At 22.8% G+C, this 19,938-nt stretch overlaps 1 protein-coding gene across 1 annotated transcript in view; it reads left to right on the top strand.

Moving 5' to 3' along the window:
- The first annotated feature begins 736 nt into the window (after positions 1-736).
- The window catches only part of LOC117172377 (cytochrome P450 4g15-like), a 37,702-nt gene continuing 18,500 nt past the window's right edge, over positions 737-19,938 (top strand). Inside the window, exons 1-4 of the mRNA XM_033360235.1 lie at positions 737-1,076; positions 6,594-6,804; positions 7,116-7,412; positions 17,086-17,396. Of these exons, the coding sequence (XP_033216126.1) occupies positions 938-1,076; positions 6,594-6,804; positions 7,116-7,412; positions 17,086-17,396 (958 nt within the window). The 5' untranslated portion in view covers positions 737-937. The remainder of the gene's footprint in view (positions 1,077-6,593; positions 6,805-7,115; positions 7,413-17,085; positions 17,397-19,938) is intronic.

The raw sequence follows: 19,938 nt of genomic DNA, 5'->3' as shown, positions 1-19,938 counted from the left end.
CATGTGTATGTTTATCTTAGGCCTAAATATTTGAATTTATAACAAAAAAATTTCATAGTAATAAAATTCCTGAAGAATGAAGTTCCCGGCAGAAAATTGACGAATTATAAAATATCCGAATTAAAAAATTCCCGATCGATTAAATTCCCGAATTCAAACAATAAAAATGTTTTCATACATAAAAGTAATTAAATTATTGCAATTAAAATATTATTACGAGAAAAAATTAAAACAAATAATAGGTTCATTGTTTCAAGTAGGGAATTTTCTAGTTCTGAGATTTAATAATTCAGCAATTTTCTGTCCGGAATTTTATTATTTGAGAATTCTTCAATTCGGGAATTTTATAAATCAGGAATTCTATTATTCGTAAATTTTATTTTTCGAAAATTTCAAATTCGAGTATTTTGCAGTACCGGAAATTTTATAATCTCGGATTTTTCAGACTCTCGAAATCCCTTCAATGCTAAATAATTAATTTTTTTTCATCAATTTTTCCGGAATGTTATACAATTTTCCCCAGACACAAAAATTACCAATAAACCATATCAGTAGATGTAATAAAGAAATACTGGTATTTCTGACGACTTTCTGTTGCGTCGCTGTATTTGCGTTGCAAAGCGCCTTAATTAGGGTGAGGTCACCGTATAAATAAAATAAAATATGGAATTTAAAAAAAAATGCACTCGCTTATATGAACCCCCGCTCTCAATTGGTAAATTTCTAATGTCGCGATTGTTCATCGATCGAAATCAACATTGAAGAAAGTCTTTACAAAAGAGGGGCAAAAAAATTGCCAAGGGAGGGGTTTGGCCAAACTGATAAAAAGGGAAGGAAGACTCGATTGGGTGACGTTTTTTGTGCATCTGCGGAAAGAAGAACAATTGTGAAGTGAAAATTTTTTTTTATACCTCCTTTTTTTTAGTACTTTTTCATCATGGAGGCGATACCAATGACAAATACGTTTTTCCCGACGGCGATTTTTTATCCGTTGTTGATTCTCGTCACTGTTTTGACTGCGGTTTATTATTATATCGAAACTTCGAGAATTGTGAGACTTGGAAACAAACTTCCTGGTATGGAATTTTTATAACTTTTGTGCCTTTTATTATTTGTAAAAATTATTTATTGATATTTTTTATAAGAAATGGGACTGGTCCAAAAGTTCTTTAAATTTCCAGAGGGGGGGGGGTGAAATAGAACCTGACGATTTGTGTCCTAAAAGCGAATAAAAGCCAACTACTGATGGTTGAATATTTTCTTTTTTAATTTAAAAGTGTACTATTATATTTTTTATGAAAAATTGTACCATTTGGTTGAAGATTAACCTAGCTTTTTTCAAATTTCGTTTTTTTTAGTTAAAAATTGTTTTTCATAATTGATTGACTCATTTAATATTTTTCTTATATTTGTTTATTGAAAATTTAATTACCTCTTTGAAAGTTGAACTACTTCTTGAAAATTCAGTTTATTTTTCAAAAATGCAGCTCTTAATAAAGAATTTAATTGTTTTCACTATTTTTATTTAAAATTAAACCATTTGGTTGAAACTTGGTTTATTTTTTTGGTTCAAAACCAATTTTTCAAATTGAAAATCAACTATGCGATTTTTCTTGGAAAACCAATGGTTTTTAGTTAATAATTAAACAACTTTGCTTGAAAATTGTTATCTTTTATTGTAAATTTATCTATTTGTTTATCATTTTATTCATCTTTCGAAAACTTAATTTTATTTTTGGATTATCGATCTCTTTGGTAAAAAATTAAACTACTTTGTTAAAAATTCGTTTTTTGTTGTTGTTGATAATCAAATTCTTCAATTGATTATTCAACTGTTCTATTTTTTAATTAATTATTTAACTGTTCTATTTTCTAAAGAAATTTCTTAGTTTCTTTTTAATTTATATATTCCTTAGAAATGGAATTTTTTTAGAATCAATTTTTTCTTTTGCATATTAAACTATGCCTTTTTTGGTTCAATTTTTTGGTCGACAATTTAACAATTGTGTTCAAAAAATAGTTTTTTATTGTTGAAAATCCAGTTTCTTAATTGTTAATGTTACAATTTCATCCTGAGTAAAAAATTCATTGTTTTCAGTTTGAAATGTAACAAGTTGGGTTAAGCTTCTTTTTTTTTTTGGTTCAAAGTCAATTTTTTTTATTTTAAATTTAAATATGCGATTTTGGTTCAAAGGTTGATCGTTCTAATTTCAGAATTTAACAATATCGTTAAAAATTGTTGTACTTTGTTGTAAATTTATTTTTTTGTTTATAATTTTATTTATATTTTAAAAAATTCATTTAATTTTTCGAAGATCCATCTCTTTGGTTAAAAATGTGAGTATTTTGTTAAAAAATTTTTTGTTAAAAATCGAAGTTTTCAATTGATTACTCAGCTATTCCATTTTTAAGAAAAAAATATTGTTTTTAGTTTAAAATGTAATTATTTATTGGAAAACAATTTTTGTTGGCTCAGAATCAATTTTTTCGACCGCATATTAGGATATACCCTGTTTGGTTAAATATCAATCTTTTTGGTTGAAAATTTAACTATTTTGTTGAAATTTCGGTTTCTTAGTTAAAAATTGATTTTCATAATTTAGAATTTCAGAAATAAATTTTCGGCTGAAAATCGATAGTTTTTTATTTAAGATGCCAATATAGAAATTTTCATTCATTTATTTTCATAATTGATTGATTTATTTAGTAAATTTTTTATCTTTGCTTATTGAAAACTTAATTACTTGTTTGCAAGTTGAACTACTTTTTATAAATACAGTTTATTTTTCGAAAGTCCAGCTCTTAGTTAAAAACTTAATTTTTTTCACCATTTTTATTTAAAATTGAACCATTTGGTTAAAACTTCGTTTCTTTTTTTGGTTAAAAATCCATTTTTTCTCATTCAAATTTAACTATGCGATTTTCGTTAGGAAATTGGCATAAAAAATAAGATAATAATAATAATAATAATAATAAAATAAAAATTGTTGAAAATTGTTGTCTTTTGTTGTAAATTTATCTTTTTCTTTATAATTTTATTTATCTTTTTAAAAATTCATTAAATTTTTTGATTATCCATCCCTTTCGTTGAAAAATTAACTTTTTTATTGAAGATTCGTTTTTTATTGTTGATAATCAAATGTTTTAAATTTATTTTTTCTTTTTTCCAAAGAAAATTCATAGTTTTTTTTCTTAAGTTAAACACTGATTTCTGTTTTTTTAAACTTTAACCATTTGGTTGAAATATCTTTTCTTTTTTGGGTTCGAAATCCATTTTGCTTAATGCAAACTCAACTATCAAATTTTTTGTAAAAAATTAATTGTTTTTTGTTTAAAATTTAACCGTTTATTAGAAAACAATTTATTTTTTGGTTCAAAATCAATTTTTCCTAATGCAAGTTAAGCACCCTTTTTGATTGGATATCCATTTTTTTGCTTGAAAACGGAACTATTTTGTTTTAACAAAAATTTTGAGTAAAATCAAGATCTTCAATTTTTGCTTTAAATATTCCATATTTAGTTGAAAATTAATTTTGTTTTCGTTTAAAATTGAACTATTTTATTAAAATTCTGTTTTTTTGTTAGTTCAAAATCAATTTTTTAAATTCTAAGCTCAACTATGCCATTTTTTGAAAAAACTGGATCGTTTTTAGTTGAGAATTTAACAATTTAGTTGAAAAATTTTTGTACTTTTTTGTAAATTCATCCTTTTTTACTATTTCGAACATCTTTTGAAAAATTCATTTTATTTCTCGAAGATTTTGTTGAAAATTCGATTTTGTTGTTTTTGAAAAGAACATTTTGCAATTTATTATTTAACTATTGCACTTAAGAAGAGAATTCATTGTTTTGATTAAAAAATTGAACCACTTATTGAAAAACAATTTATTTTTTGGTTCAAAATAAATTTCTTCTATTGAAAAATTAAACTATGTCGTCATTGAAAATCAAGTTTTTAAATTCTTTACTTATTTATTTAATTTTCTTATTAAACATTGACTTTTTTGAGTTAAAAATTAAACCATTGAGTTGGAAATTCGTTTTTCTCAAATTCAAAATCAATTTTTTTATTGCAAATTTAACTATGTTATTTCTTGTTGAAAATTGATAGTTTTTAGTTTTAAATTCGAATATGTGGTTAAAAATATTTCTTTTCGTTTGTTGAAAAAAAATTATTTCAATTAAAATTTAACTATGATACTAGTTTTCAGATTTTGCTTTAAACTTTAACAACTTGGTTGATAAATCTTTTTTTTTTATTTGTGAAAATTTATTTATTTAAATTGAAAATATAAATATTCCATTTTTGATTGAAAATGGATTGTTTTTAGTTTGAAATGTAACTATTTAATTAAAAATCAATTTTCTTTCGCAAGATTGATATTTTCCTGTCAAAAATTTTACTTTTTTTCTAAAAAAATTGTCCATTGTCTTAAAAATGTCAATCTTTTGTCATTTTTTTCATTTAACAATTCTATTATTTTGGGAGAAATTTTAACTTTTTAGTTGAAAATGTAAGTTTTGGTTGAAAATTCAACCATTTCTTAACAATGGATCTTACTTGGTTGCATTTAACTATTTATTATTTAAAATAAAGCTATTTTTTCATTACATTCTCTATGAAAAATTAATCGTTTTTTGTTAAATGCTGCTGTTTTTTATTCAAAATCCAATCTTCTTTTGGTTGAAATATCAACTGTTATATTTTTTCTTTAAAATTTTTTTTATTAAAGATTCAACTCTCCAGTTGAACATTAAAATGCTTTGTTTAAAAATTCAGTTCTTGGTTGTTTCAGATTCATTATTTTAGTTGTGAATTCATTTCTTTTTTAATTTAATATGTTATTATTTGTTAAAAATTGATCGTTTTTGATTACAAGTTTGACTACTTTTCTTAAAGTTAATGTTTTTTAATAATTTTTTTTTCTTTTTGGTAAAAAAGTAATCTTCAATCTATAGGGCTTACAATTGATGTATTTTGTTTTAAATTACATTTTTTCAGTTGAAAATTAATATTCCAATTTAAAAATTCAAGTACTTGTTTGAAAGTTGAACTACTTTACAAAAATTGGTTTCATTATTTGAATATCTGTATTTTTCGTTGAATAAATCCTTATTTTTTATTTAAATATTATATTTTCAATCGTTTTTTACAATTTCAAACTTAATTATTCCATTTTTGCTCAAAAATGTTGTGTTTAGATTAAAATTCAACTGTTTGTTTCAAAATAAATTTTTTTGTTAAAAATTCATATTTTGGGGTAACAATTCAACTTTCTTGTACGAAATTTCTCTTTTTGGCTTACAAACTCCACTATTTTGTTGAAAATTTGCCTTTTTGGTTTGAAAATTCAATAATTGGATTCCATTTTTTAAATTAAATACCAAATTCTGCTGAAAATGCAACTTATTTATGAAAAATTTATTTTTTTGTTTTCAAAATTCAACAGTTCGATTGAAAATTTTTGTATTGACTAACAAATCTATCCCGGTTAAAAATTGGATTCATTTATCATAAATTCGTCTTTTTCGTTTGAAAATTTAAATCTTTTAAGAGAAATTTGATCTATTTTAATTAAAAATGAAACTGTTTGGTTAAAAATTAATTTGTTTTGATAAAGGATTTAAATATTTTGTTGAAAATTCTTCTTTTAAGGTAAATTTAGCTGAATATATGGCTGAAAGTTTTTTTGGTTGAAAATCAATTTTTCAAATGAAATTACCTATTTCATTTTTTTGTGTTGAGAATTCATCGCTTTTTCTATTATTTTATCAAAAATTCTGTTTATTAGTTGAAGATCTGACTATTTTCTTGCACATTAGCTTTTTTTGGTTGAAAACTAATTTTTTTTACCAACTATTCCATTATTGGTTAAAAATTTATTTATTTTTTTTTTACTTCAAAATTCCAATTTTTGGTTCAAATGTTTTTTTTTTCGTTGAAGATTAGAAAATTAATATTCTTGATAGAAAAATCGACTTTTTAGCTTGAAAATTATAAAATTATATATAAATTAAAATTAACCTTAACTAACATAATTTTATTAGCCGAAACTTGATAGTTTCTAGTAAAAAATTCAAGTTTTTTGTAGTAAAAAGTAATCTTTTGTATTTTAAAAAAAATCGATTCTTTAACTTTAAAATGAACTCTTTTGTTGAAAAATCTTTTTTTGTTTATTTGAAAAAGCAATATGGCACCTACAGATTAATTTAATTAAAAACAATTTATTTCCCTATTATTCCCGTATATTTGTGAAAAATCACCTTATTTCCATTTTAGGCTATCAATTCCGTCAAAATATATTATTTTGTATTATATTATAAGCGTTTATAAAATAAAACCGATTTTTTTTACAATGTAGTGCAGGGGACGAAAATTGTTCAAAATAGATTGAAGTAGATTTTTGAATTTCCCAAAAATTAATTTTAAATTGATAATTAATCAAATAATTAATTCAAGTCTCTAATTAATTAAATCTAAAACAAAATATATAACTTTTTGTCGTCGATCAAAATAAATTGTTCCTAAATAATCAAGTCCAATTTTCCATATTTTTTAATAATAATTTATTTAAATTTGGTTATTTATGTAGGGCCACCCACTGTTCCCTTTTTTGGAAACGCTTTGTTGGCAGTGAGAGTGCAGCCTAAAGACATTTTGCAAAAAGCACTTGAATACGATTATTACGGAAATGTGGTTCGAGCTTTTTTGGGTCCAAAACTAGTGGTCTTTATCATGGATCCTCGAGATATTGAGATTATCCTGAGCAGTCATGTTCACATCGATAAATCACCCGAATATAGGTATTTCCTTAACAAAAATTTCTCGATTGGGAGCGGATGAGAGTCACTCTGAAGTTAGCTGAGAAGCGCAACTCGGCTCTCTCAGGCGGAGAACCGTCCGTCTGACAGAAAGGGGGGCGCGAGGTGTTGCGGGCGCCTGAAGTGCGCGCGCATGCTTGCCGCTGGTCCGACAGAGGTTCTCCTCATGTGAGAGCCGAGCTGCGCTCTTCATCTTACTTCAGTGGCTTTAATTCGCTTCCTTTTTGTGGCAAAAGTTATTAATAAAAATTACTTTATTGCGTAAAAATTAATTTGAAAGATGTTTTGGAAAGGTTTTTCAAACCCTGGTTGGGTGAGGGTCTTCTGATAAGTACTGGAGAAAAATGGAGAACTCACAGGAAAATTATTGCCCCCACTTTTCACCTAAATGTGCTAAAATCTTTTGTCCCTCTATTTTATGAAAATAGCAGAGATCTCGTTTTGAGGCTCAAAAAAGAAGTTGGCAAAGAATTTGATTGCCATGATTATATGTCTGCTATCACGGTCGATATTTTAATGGAAACTGCAATGGGCCTCCGAGGAGCAGAAAAAGAAAAAACTGGTTTTGATTATGCCATGGCTGTTATGAAGTGAGTAACATTTTTGTTTAATTCCCTTATTTGAATTTCCTATTCCAAAAATATTATTAAAAAAAGCTAAAATTTAAACTATAAGTGATTGTTTAATAATAAAGGTAACAATTCTCTTCTTAACTTTTCGAGCAAATATTTTTTTAAATGCAAAAGGACTCTAATCATAATCTCTTTATAAAAATTTTGTCTGAATGTTTATATACATTATTGACCAAAGTTAAAATTTATATTGTAATATCTTTTTTTGATAATGAAAAATAATTTTCTTCTGAACATTTTGCTTTGGTTTTAAAGAGATTAAAAAGATTGTTTTAATTTTTGCAAGATTAGAAAAAATGTTAGAAAAACTTGGAATTATTTAAAAATATATTTCGAAGGGTTATACAATTTGAACTGATTCTGATACTGATAAAATCTGATAGCTTTTGAAGGGGTTTAAATGGTTTTTAAATAATTTTTTTTTTTACTATTCGAGGTAAAATAAAAATTTATTTTATATTTTAAAAAGTAATCATTTTAATAATATATTTTGAAATAATTTAAAACATTTTGAATTACTTCCTAAAATTTCAGAAAAAATCTAAAATGTTGTAACGCCAAACTTCCTAATTTTGCAAGATTACAAAATTTAAAAAAAATCGAATTTCAAAAAATTTTTAATATAATTTAGACTTTACAAGATTTAAAACAAAGCATTTAGAAGTTTTTAAAGAACTTTCAAAAGTTTCAAGGGAACAAACAATTTTTCAATGTTTTTTTTATTTCATAAAATTTATTTTAAGACAAAATTTAAAAATATTCCAAAACATTCCAAAATACTTCCAAAATTTTCAAAAAAGAATCTGGAATCATTTTTAAGGATATTTAGAAGTTTTTAAGAAATTTCAAAAATATTTTTAAAAATGTAAAGCAAAACGCAGCTTTTGAAGATTTCGAAATAACATTATGAAGTTTTAAAGATTTTAAAAGCTTTCAAAATCGTTAAAAATGAATCTGAAAGATTTTTTATAACCTTAGTCAGTTAAAAAGGTATTTAAAAATGTTGAAAATTCCTAAATATCCTTAGGACTTAATTAAATATTTTTTTAAATTTTGTAAAACTCTGTAAAACAAGGAAATTTTTTAAACAGATTAACATAGAAAATCACTTATTTTAAATTAAAAAATATCATCAATTTGTGAAGAATTCACAATTTTGAAACAAATTTAGATTGTGCCAGTATGACAAGATTTATATCAATTGATTTTTGTATGAAATTCTGAAATTTACAATTCATTGAAATTTGAAACTTCAAAATTTTTTCAAAATTAGACATTTTTAAAATTTAACAATTTTCGGCGAAAATTAAATTTTTAATAAAAAATTATTAGTTAAAAAAAAGAATAATTTAAAAATAATTTTAAGTTACATTGGCTTCCTACATTATTAATCGACTTAAAAAAAATATTATTATTTGAAGGAGATTTAGAATCTTTTAGAAATTTTTGATTATGTTAGAGTTTCTCGTTGAAAAGTGGCATTTTCAATCCAAAAAAATTATTTCAAAGTAGTTTCACAGTTTTGTAACAATTTTAGGTTATGGTCGTGTTTGACACTGGACATCGGTGTTTTTAGTCAAACATCATTAGACTTAAAAACAATTAACTTTTTCAAATTATTTAAGGTTGTGTTAATATTTTTAAAGTAGATTTTTTAACAAAAAACATTAGATTAAAATTAAAATTGATAATCCTAAATATTTGTATGTTATGTTACTATTTTTCGTCATAATACATATATTTACAATTTTACCATAATTTTGCAACTTTAGGTTATGTTGGTACAATTCACCAGAAAATTGTATTTGTAAACAAAAATCATTCAATTTAAATCCTTTATTTTTTTAAATAACGAAATTTAGAAGCTTCAAACTTTTAAGAACAAATTATTAGAATGCAAACAAGATTCCTGATGTTTGGGAAACAATTTAAGGTTATGTTGAAATTTGATACGGAAAATTGTTACCCAAAACTTTACAACCCCCCCCCCCCTCTCCCTAAAAACAACATAGAATTTAAATTCTGACAGTCTTTAAACTCTCTGAATTATCCTTGCATTCTCTGAATTTTTCTAAATCTCTGAAATTTTTTATTTTTTTGAATTCCTTGAATTTCTGGAATATTTTAAATTCCCTGAATGTACTGAATCCCTTGAATATTCAGAATTCTCAGAATTCTACAAATATCTTAGGTTAGGCAATCTTAGGTTTCTAGAAATTCCCTCAAAATTTTTTAATATTCTGAATTTCCGGAATTATTTGGAATTCCTGAAACTCCCTAATTTTCTTTGATTCTCTTAATGGCCTAAAATCCTGGAAATTTGTCTTATTCTTTAAATTGCTTGCATATTCTGAATTCTCTAAAATTCTCAAATATTTTGAATTCCTGAAACTCCTTGAATTATCTAAGTACTCTGCCCTCTCAGAAATTCTTTAAAAGTCCTAAAATCTTTGAATTCTCTAAAATCCTTGATTTCTCTGAATTCTTGGAATTCTATAAATATTGTACATTCCTTTCATTCTCTAAAGTCCTGAATATCTATGAATTCTAAAATTAGCTGAATTATTTTATATCCTTGAATATCCTTAGTTTCCTCAATTTTCTGAATTTCTTGAATACTCTGAATTTCTTGAATTCTCTGAATTTTCTGAATTTGTGGAATATTCTGAGTTCCTTAAACGCTCTGGAATCCCTGAAATTCTAATAATTCCCTCAAATCATTGAATACAATTAATTCCGTGAAATATTAAATTCCTTGAATATTCGAAATTCTTGAATTCCGTGAATATTTTAAAATCCTTACATTATCTAAATTCCCGAAAATCTCTTAATCCATTAAATTCTCTGAATTCCGTAATTCTTTAAATTACTGGAAATCCTGAAATATTATGAACTTTGGGAATTTCTGGAATTCTCTGAATTCCTTAAATTTCTTTAATTCGTGAAATATTCTGAGTTCCCTAAACGCTCTGAAATCCCTGAAATACTCTTAAATCCCTTAAATCCTTGAATACAATGAATTCCTTGAAACCTTGAATTGCCCAAATAATCCGAATTCTTTGAATTTCACGAATATTATAAATTCCTTAAATTTTCTGAATTCCTAAATTCTCTGAATTAATTGAAATCCTTGAATACTCCAAATTTCCTAAATCCTCTGAAATTCTAGAATTCTGTGAATTTGTGGAAGTCTCTGAATTCCTCGAATTTTTTTAATTCGTGGAATACTCTGACTTCCTTAAAAGCTCTGAAATCTCTTCAGTTTTCTTAATTCCCTGAAAACCTTCCATACAATGAATTACATGAAATCCTGAATTTCTGAAACATTCAAAATTCTTTGAATTCCATGAATATTATAAATTTCTTAAATTCTCTAAATTCCTAAAAATCTCTAAATTCCTTAAATTCCCTTAATTCCTTAAATTCTCTGAATTCATAAATTCTCTAAATTACTTTAAATCCTTAAATATTATGAATTTCTTGAATTATCTGAAGTCCTTGAATTCTCTAATATTGCAGATCAAGGGCCGCACTCTTAGTGCGTTATCTTCGTCAGGTTGCGTCATGCGTCCAAATCCAACAGAAATGATTCACGCGGTCCTGCATGTTTATGTTATAAATTTTCTCCTTTAATCCCCTATTTACCCCTTTCAGAAAGAATTTATTTTCCCCTTGTTTTCAGAAAACTTCCCTGTTTTCTCGTTTCTTCACTTTAAAGTCAATTTAATTAATACAAACCAATAAGAAAATCTAACTGTTTTTGGCTGACACTTTTTTTTTTAGTTAAGAGTTCATATATTTTGTTAAAAATCTTATCAACTTTGTTGAAAATTCGTCTTTTTTAATTTAAACTTTAATTATTTGGTTTTAAATGCACCTGTTTGGTTAAAAATTCACAATTATTGGCGAAGAACTATATTTATGGTTGAAAATGATCTTTATTGTTGAAAATTCATCTTTTATGGAAAAAAGTCATCTGTTTTGGTTAAAAGCAAATTTTTCTTGGAAATAAATGAGATTTTTTGTAAAATATTTAACCGTTGAAAAAAATTTTTTTAATGAACTACTACTATTCTATTTTTTGAAGAAAGTTGATGCTTTTTGAATGAAAATTCAACTACTTAGTTGAAAATTACTAAAAATTTTCAAACATTTAGTTTCAAATTAATTTAATTTCTTAAAAATTAATTTTAATTTAAAAAAATTAATCCTCTTCGACGAAATGTTATTATTTTGTCTGATTAAAAATTAACCTGTTTCAGTTAAAAATAAACTTTTTTTTTAAATGCACAGTTTGGTGTTCAAAATTCATATGTTCTAAAAAAGCTTAGCACTTTCTTCAAAAAATGAAGCTATTCAGTATAAAATTAAATTATTTGTTCAAATGTTGAATTATTTTGTTAAAAATAATATTTCAGAGTTAAAAATGGATTATTTTAATCAAACATTCATTCCATTGGTTAAAAATTTGTTATTCTTTTTTTCTTAGAAATTATTTTTTTTAAAGTAAAAATTGAATTATCTCATATTTAGTTGAAAATTTATCTTTTTTAGTTTGAAAACTTGTGTATTCCGTTGAAAATTCAATAATCCGTTAAAGACTCTTTATTATTTTTTTGTTTCCCGATTAATCTCTTTTTAATTTAAACTTTAATTATTTCATTTTTTGTAGGAAATTTATTTTTTCAGACGAAAATTCAACTATGTTTTTGTTGAAAAAATAAATCTTTTATTAGAGAAAATTAATCTTTTCCGATAAAAATTCCGATGTCTAATAAAAAAAAATAACTCGTTTTGGTTGAATATTAGCTTTTTTGTTTAAAACTCAATTATTCAATTATGTTGTTAAAAATTAGTCCTCTTGAAAAAATTTGATTTTTTTATTAAGAATTTAACTTTTCGTTCTGGAGTGAAAGTTGAACTAATTTGTAAAAACATTATTTTGTTTTTGAAAATTCAGTTCTTTAGTTGAAAATTTAATTAATTGATTGTAAATTAACTTTTTTGGTCAAAATTAATTTTTTTGGTTGAAAATTCATCTTTTTACCTTAAAAGTATAAATATTTGACGGAAAATTCAAGGTTTTTTTCAGAAAATTCGATTTTTTCGGCTTAAAAAATGTAGTTTTTTTTTCTTTTAGGACTGAAAAATATTTTAGAATTAAAAATTCAACTAGCTTGATTGAAAATTCTTCTATTTGGTTAAATGTCACTGCTTTTAATCTAAACTTAACAACTTTTTTGTTGAAATATGAACTAAAAAAATGTATACTATTTAGTTGGAAATTCCTTTAAAAAATCAAATATTTAGATGAAAATTCATGTACTCTGATGAAAAATGCTTTTTTTGTAGAAAATTATATATATTTTTTTAATTTTTCTGTCGTTTAAAACTGTATTTTTTCATTAAAAATTAACTTTTCAAATTGGAAGGTTAACTTTTTCATTCTTTGGCAAATTGTGATCTTCTTAGATAGAAAATAATTTTGTTTGCCTTACAATACACTTATGACGTTGGAATTTGAGTACTTAAAATTTATTTTTTATTTTTCGTTTATTAAACTAAATAAGAGAATTTTTTAGATAAAAAATAATCTTGTTAGTTAAAAATGCACTCATTTGATCAAAAATTTAAATATTTGTGGTAAGATTGGTTTTATTTATTTTTTTGTTAAAAATTAATTTTTTATTATAAAAACTCACCTATTTAATGAAAAAACTATTAGACCGAAAGTTGAACTACTTTCTTGAAAACTAATGTTGCCATTTAAAGTTTCTTTATTTTAGTTAAGAATCTTTTTATTTGGTTATAATTTAAGATTTGTTTACGGAAAATTTAATCATTTAATTTTTCTTGAAAATTCACCTTTTCATATGAAAATTTAACTATTTGGTCAGAAATTTCTTTAAAATTCAAATATTTAGATGAATATTGATTTATTTTGTTAAGAAATGATTTTTATGTAGAAAATTGATCCTCTTCGTCAGAAATTTCCCTTTCAGGTTAAAATTTTATTTTTTAATTGAAAATTAATTTTCAAAATTGAAAGGGTAACTGTTCCATTTTTTTGAAAAATTAATCTTCTTAGATAGAAATTTTTTTTACCTTAAAGTACACATATGACGTTCTTATTTGAGTACTTGAAATTTATTTTTTATTTTTCGTTAATAAATCTAAACAAGAGATTTTTTTCAGCTAAGAATTAATCTTTTTAGTTAAAAAATCATTAATTTGGTTAAGAACTTAAATATTTTGTGGAAAATTTGTTTTTCTTTCTTTCTTAAAAATGAAATTTTTAACTGAAAATCTAACTATTCCACTTTTGGTTGAAAATTAATTTTTCATTATGAAAAATCATTTGTTTTATAAAAAAAACTATTCGATCGAAAGTTGAACTACTTTGTTAAAAAGTATTTTTTCTTATTAAAGATTCTTTATTTTAGTTAAGAATTCGTTCATTTAATTTAAAATTATTTTTTTTTTATTCTAGTTTTTTCTTATTTTTTTGAAAAATGATATTTTTAGATCAAAATTATACTGTTTGGTTGGAAATAATTTAAAAAATTCAAATATTTAAATGAAAGTTCATTGATTCTGTTATAAAATTTTTTTAGTACAAAATTAATCCCATTCGTTAAAAATGTATCTTTTAGGTTAAGATTTACATCTTTGATTTAAAATTGCCTGTTTTGATTAAAAATTAATTTTTCAAATTGAAAGGTAAACTTTTTAATTTTTCAGTAAAAATTGATGTTTTTCGATCGAAAATTAATTTCTTGCCTTAAAGATACACATATGACGTTGTTAAAAATTCACTCATCTGATTAAAAATTTAAATATTTTTGGGAAAATTCATTTTACTTTTTTTGTTAAAACTTTATCTTTTTAACTGATAATTAAACTATTCTAGTTTTCGTTAGAAATTCATGTTTTGTTATGAAAACTCATCCATTTGATAAAAAAAAACTATTTGATCAATTATTTTGCTGATGAAGATTCTTTTTCACAGTTAAGAATTAATTTATTTGGTTATAAATTTACAAATGAAGTTTTTTTTTTACTAAAAGATCAGTTATTTCACTTTTTATTGAAAAATCATCTTCGTTTGACCAGAATATTATACAATTTGTTTGCAAATTTCTTTAAAAATTCCAATATTTAGATGAAAATTTACGTATTTTTTTAAACAATAATTTTTGTTTAAAAAAATTAATTCTTTTTAAAGTTTATATGTTAGGTTAAGATTCATTTCTTTGCTTTGAAATTGTATTTATTTTTGATTAAAAATTAATTTTTTCAAATTTGGAAGGTTAATTTTAAAATTTATTAGAAAAAATTGATTTTTTCCGTTTATAAAACTGAATAAGAGAATTTTTTATCTAAAGAATCATCCTTTTAGTTAAAAATTCATTCCATTGAAAAAATTTTTTTAGTATTTTTAGGAAAATTCGTTTTAATTTTGTTGTTGAAAATTAATCTTTTTAACTGATAATTTAACTATTCCATTTTTCGTTTAACATTCATATTATGTTATGAAAACACATCAATTTGGTAAAAAACAAACTATTTAATCGATAGTTGAACTGCTATGTTGAAAACTAATTTTGCTGAATGAAGATTCTTTATTTTAGTTCAGAATTAATTAATTTAGTTATAAATTTACAATTGAATTTTTATTACTAAAAATTTAGTTATTTTATTTTTTATTGAAAAATCATCTTTGTTAGACCAAAAATATACAAGTTGATTGGAAATACCTTTGAAAATTCAAATATTTAGATGAAAATTTACTTCTTTTTTGCTAATAATTTTTTTTGTAGAAAATTAATCTTCTTCGTTGAAAATTTTCCTGTAAGGTTAAAATTCATTCCTTTGATTTAAAGTTGTACTTTTTATTAAAAATAAATTTTTTAAATTGGAAGGTTCACTTTTCCATTTTTTGGCAAAAATGGATCTTTTTAGATAGAAAATTAACTTTTTGTCCAAAAATATACATATGACGTAATTTTATTACATACATTTTATTTTTCCTTTATAAAACTAAATTGTGGAAAATTCTACTTTCTTTTTTTTAATTAATATTTTTAACTGATAATTCATCTATTTTATTATTGAAGATTATTTTTTTTCAGTTAGGAATTCATTTGTTTGGTTATAAACTAATTTTTTCACTGAAAATTAGTTGTTTCATTTGTTATTAAAAAATCATCTTTGTTAGACCAAAACTATACAATTTGGTTGAAAATTCCTTTAAAAATTCAAATATTTAGATAAAAATTTACTTATTTTTTTAAAATAATTTTTTCCGTAAAAACAAATCCTCTTTGTTAAAAAATTGTCTGTTATTGTCATATTTTTCATTTCAAATTAATTTTTAAAACTAAAGGGTTAACTTTTCCATTTTTAGCAAAATTGATGTTCTTAGATAAAAATTAATTTTTTGCCTTAAAATACACATATGACGTAATTTGATTACTTAAAGATTATTTTTTATTTTTCGTTTATAAAACTAAAATGGGGAAAGTTCGACTTTCTTTTTTTCTTAAAAATTAATATTTTTAACAGATAATTTAACTATTCCATTATTATATGAAAATTCATGTATTCTGTTTAAAAATAATTTTTTTTGGTAGAAAATTAATTGCCTTCTTTAAAAATTTATATTTTAGTTCAAAATTTATTTATTTGGTTTAAAACTGTATTTTTTTAATGAAAATTAATTTTCCAAAATGAAAACTTAACTATTCCATTTTTTTTTTATTAATCTTTTTAGATATAAAATTAATTTTTTGCCTTATAGTACACATATGACGTAATTTGGTTATTTAAAATTTAATTTAATTTTTCGTTTATAAAATTAAATAAGAGATTTTTTGAGCTGCAAATTCATCTTTTTAGCTAAGAATTCATTGATTGATTAAAAATTTAAATATTTTGGAGAAAATTCGACTTTATTTTTATCTTGAAAATTGATATTTTTTCTGATAATTTAACTATTCCATTATTGCAAATTCTTTATTTTCGTGAATTATTCATTTATTTGGTTATAAACTAATTTTTTTAGTTATTTCACTTTTTATTGAAAAATCATCTTTGTTAGACCAAAATTATACTATTTGGTTGGAAATTGTTTCAAAATTTTAAATATTGATATGAAAATTATAGTATTCTGCCAAAAAATAATTTTTTCTGTAGAAAATTCCTTTCGTTAAAAATTGATCTTTTAGGTTAAAATTTATTTCTTTTGTTTAAAACAGTATTTTTTGACTGAAAATTAATTTAAAAAAATTCAAGGTTAACTATTTCATTTTTTGGGAAAAATTGAGCTTTTTTAATGAGAAATAAATTTTCTTGCTTTAAAATTCTCATACGACGTTATATATTGAGTAATTAAAAGAATTCAATTTTTCGTTTATAAATATTGCAAACTTTCGTGATATGAAAATTTTGAAATAGAAGCTAAACTGAATGAGGGAAATGAGTAAGGAAATAAAAGTGTAAATCACTAAATGTCAAGTATTAATGAATAATATGCGATTATTCACCTGTGAAATGAATTCGGTGTAATAATATAATTGCACTTAGGTCAAGGATTTTTTCCTGTTTTACATGAGAATTTTAATTTGTGTAGAATGTGCGACATTATTCATCGAAGACAGTACGACATCCTGTTAAGAATCGATGCACTCTTCCAATTTACAAATTTTGCAAAACAGCAGGGAAAACTTTTGGATACCATTCACACTCTCACGTCTCGAGTCATTAAAAAAAGGAAAGCTGAATTTTTAGCGAGAGGCGAGATTTCTGCAGTCGAGAAGGAAAAACGAAAGGAGGAATTAAAAAAAATGATCCAAAATGCAAGATCTGAAAAGAACAAGAAGAATAATGCTAACATCCACTATGTAAGGGATGATCTTGACGAAATTGACGAAAATGACGTTGGTACGTCACATTTACTTATTTATATTTATATTTTTTATTTTTATTTTCATTTTTAATTTTATTTTCGACAAAAATGTTTTTCTTTTCTTACAAAAAAAAAACACTTTTTTCAGAATTCGACTAAGTTGTTGAAAATTACTACTTTTGGTTTAAAAACTAATTTTTTTCTTTAGAAATTCTTTTTTTTTAGTGAAAACACAACCGTCTAAAATTAAATTTTTTAGGTTAAAAATGAATCTTTTTTTAAGTTAAATTTTGGGGTTAAATTTTATTCGTTTAGAAGAAAAATCGAATTTGATTTTCGAAAATTCAAAAATTTTGTAGACAATTAGACTATTTGGTCAAAAGTTGAACTACTTTACTCAAAATTAATTTTTTAAGTTTAAGATTCAAAATATTAGTTAATAATTCATTCATTCGGTAGAAATTTCAAATATTTTGTTGAAAATTCTTTTTCCTTTATTTATTTATTTTTTGTTTTGTTGAAAATTCAAATATTTAGATGAAGATTTACTGTATTTTGTTCAAATTTTTTTATGTGTAAATAACCAATCTTCTTCGTTAAATGTTTATCTTTTTAGTAAAAAATTAATAAGCTTCATATAAAATTACATTTTTTTAAAACCAAGATATTCTTTTCTGACTGAAAGTTTAACTATTCCATTTTTTTGCGAAAATGAATCTTTTTGTGATGCAATTCTCTCATTAAAAATTAAGCAGTTTCAGTTAAAAATGAAACTTTTCCTAAAAATTCACATTTTGGGTTTGAAAATTCATCTTTTTAAAATAAAATTTGTATTTTCTTTTTGAAAATTCAAAATATTTGGCCGAAGGTTGAATTACTTTGTTAAAAATTAATTCTTTTAGTTAAAGATTCATCATTTTGCTCAAGAAATTCATTTATTTGTTTATCAACTATTTTTTTATGTTACCTTTTTTTGCTGAAAATTGATCTTTTTAGATAACAATTCAACTACTTGATAAAAAATTAATTTTCTTTGTAGAAAATTAATCGTCTTCGTTGAAAATTTATTTTTTTTGGCTTACATTTTTTTTTAGCTTAAAATTAATTTTTCATTTCAATTAAAAATTAATTTTTGAACTGAAATTCTAACTAATCCTTTTTTGGAATCAAATTTGTTTTAAATTAATATTGTGGGTATATATGCAAATGTGTAATTAAAAATAATTTTTTTTTTTATTAACATAAACTTTTCTTATTTGGTCAACAGTTAAACAAATTTGTTAAAATCTAATTTTTTTATTTGAGAATTTATCATGTTAGTTGCAAATTCATTTATTTGTTTAAAAAATTAAATATTATTTTGTAAATTCGTTTTTCTTGTTGTTTTTGTTAAAAATTCACCTTTTTTAGATGAAAATTGAACTGTTTGGTAAAAAATTAAACTACTTGTCTGAAAGCAGAACTACTCTGTGAAAATATATATTTTTAGTTGAAGATTTATCATTATATTTAAGAATTTATTTATTTACTTTAAAAATTTGCTTTTTTCGTTTTTCTTTTGTTTAATTAATATTTTTAACTGCAAATGTAATGATTGAATTTTTTTTGTATAAAATTAATCTCTTTGGCTGAAAATTTAACTGCTGAAATTTAAATTATTCTATTTTATTGAAAATTTATACCTTTTGTGGAAAATTAATTTTCTTTTTAGAAAATTAATCTTCTCCGTTGAAAATTGATCTTTTTGGTTGACATTTCTTTCTTTAGTTAAAAATTCGAATTAAACATTAATTTCTAAAGTGAAAGTTTAACTAATCGATTTTTTGAATAACATATGTCTTAAATTAATATTTTTGATAAAAATGCAACTGCGTAACTAAAAATAATCTTTTTTGGATTAACATAAACTATTCTTTCTTAAATCTCATTTTGGGGTATAATTGTTATTTTTGTTGTTAAAATTTCACCTTTTTTACATAAAAATTTATATTTTGAGGAAAATTCGTATTTTTTGATAGAAAATTGATCTTTATGATTGAAAAATCATAGTTTTTGTTAAAAATTCGATTATTTCGTTAAGAATTCCATTATTTAATTAAAAGTTATTTTATAAGGGGGTTTTAAAAGTCTACTATCTTGTAAAAAAATCGACTTTTTAGATTAAAAACTCAACCCTGTTTTTTTAAGTTCATCTTTCTTGGATGAAAAATATTTTGTTGTTGTTGAAAATACAACTATTTGTTTCAAAATTCTTATTTTAAATAGAAAATTGATGTACTTGGTTGAAATTGAAAATATATGGTTGAAAATTCATGTACTTTGTTGAATATTTGTCTTTTCGATAGAAAATTAATCTTATTGGCTGGAAATTTCTCTTTTTGGTTGAAAATTTAAATATTTTGTTCAAAATTGACTTATTTTGTTGAATAAATTCACCTTTTTTTGATAAAAAATTATTTTTCTTTCTTTAAAATCTTTATCTTTTTGGTTAAAAATTCAACTATTTGGTTTGAAATTCTTATTTTTGAGTAGAAAGTAGATATTATTATTAAAGTTTCATTATTTAATTCATTATTA

Source organism: Belonocnema kinseyi, chromosome 5 (genome assembly GCF_010883055.1).
Source record: "Belonocnema kinseyi isolate 2016_QV_RU_SX_M_011 chromosome 5, B_treatae_v1, whole genome shotgun sequence".
Taxonomy (NCBI): Eukaryota; Metazoa; Arthropoda; class Insecta; order Hymenoptera; family Cynipidae; genus Belonocnema; species Belonocnema kinseyi.
This window is presented reverse-complemented; position numbering and strand designations above follow the sequence as displayed.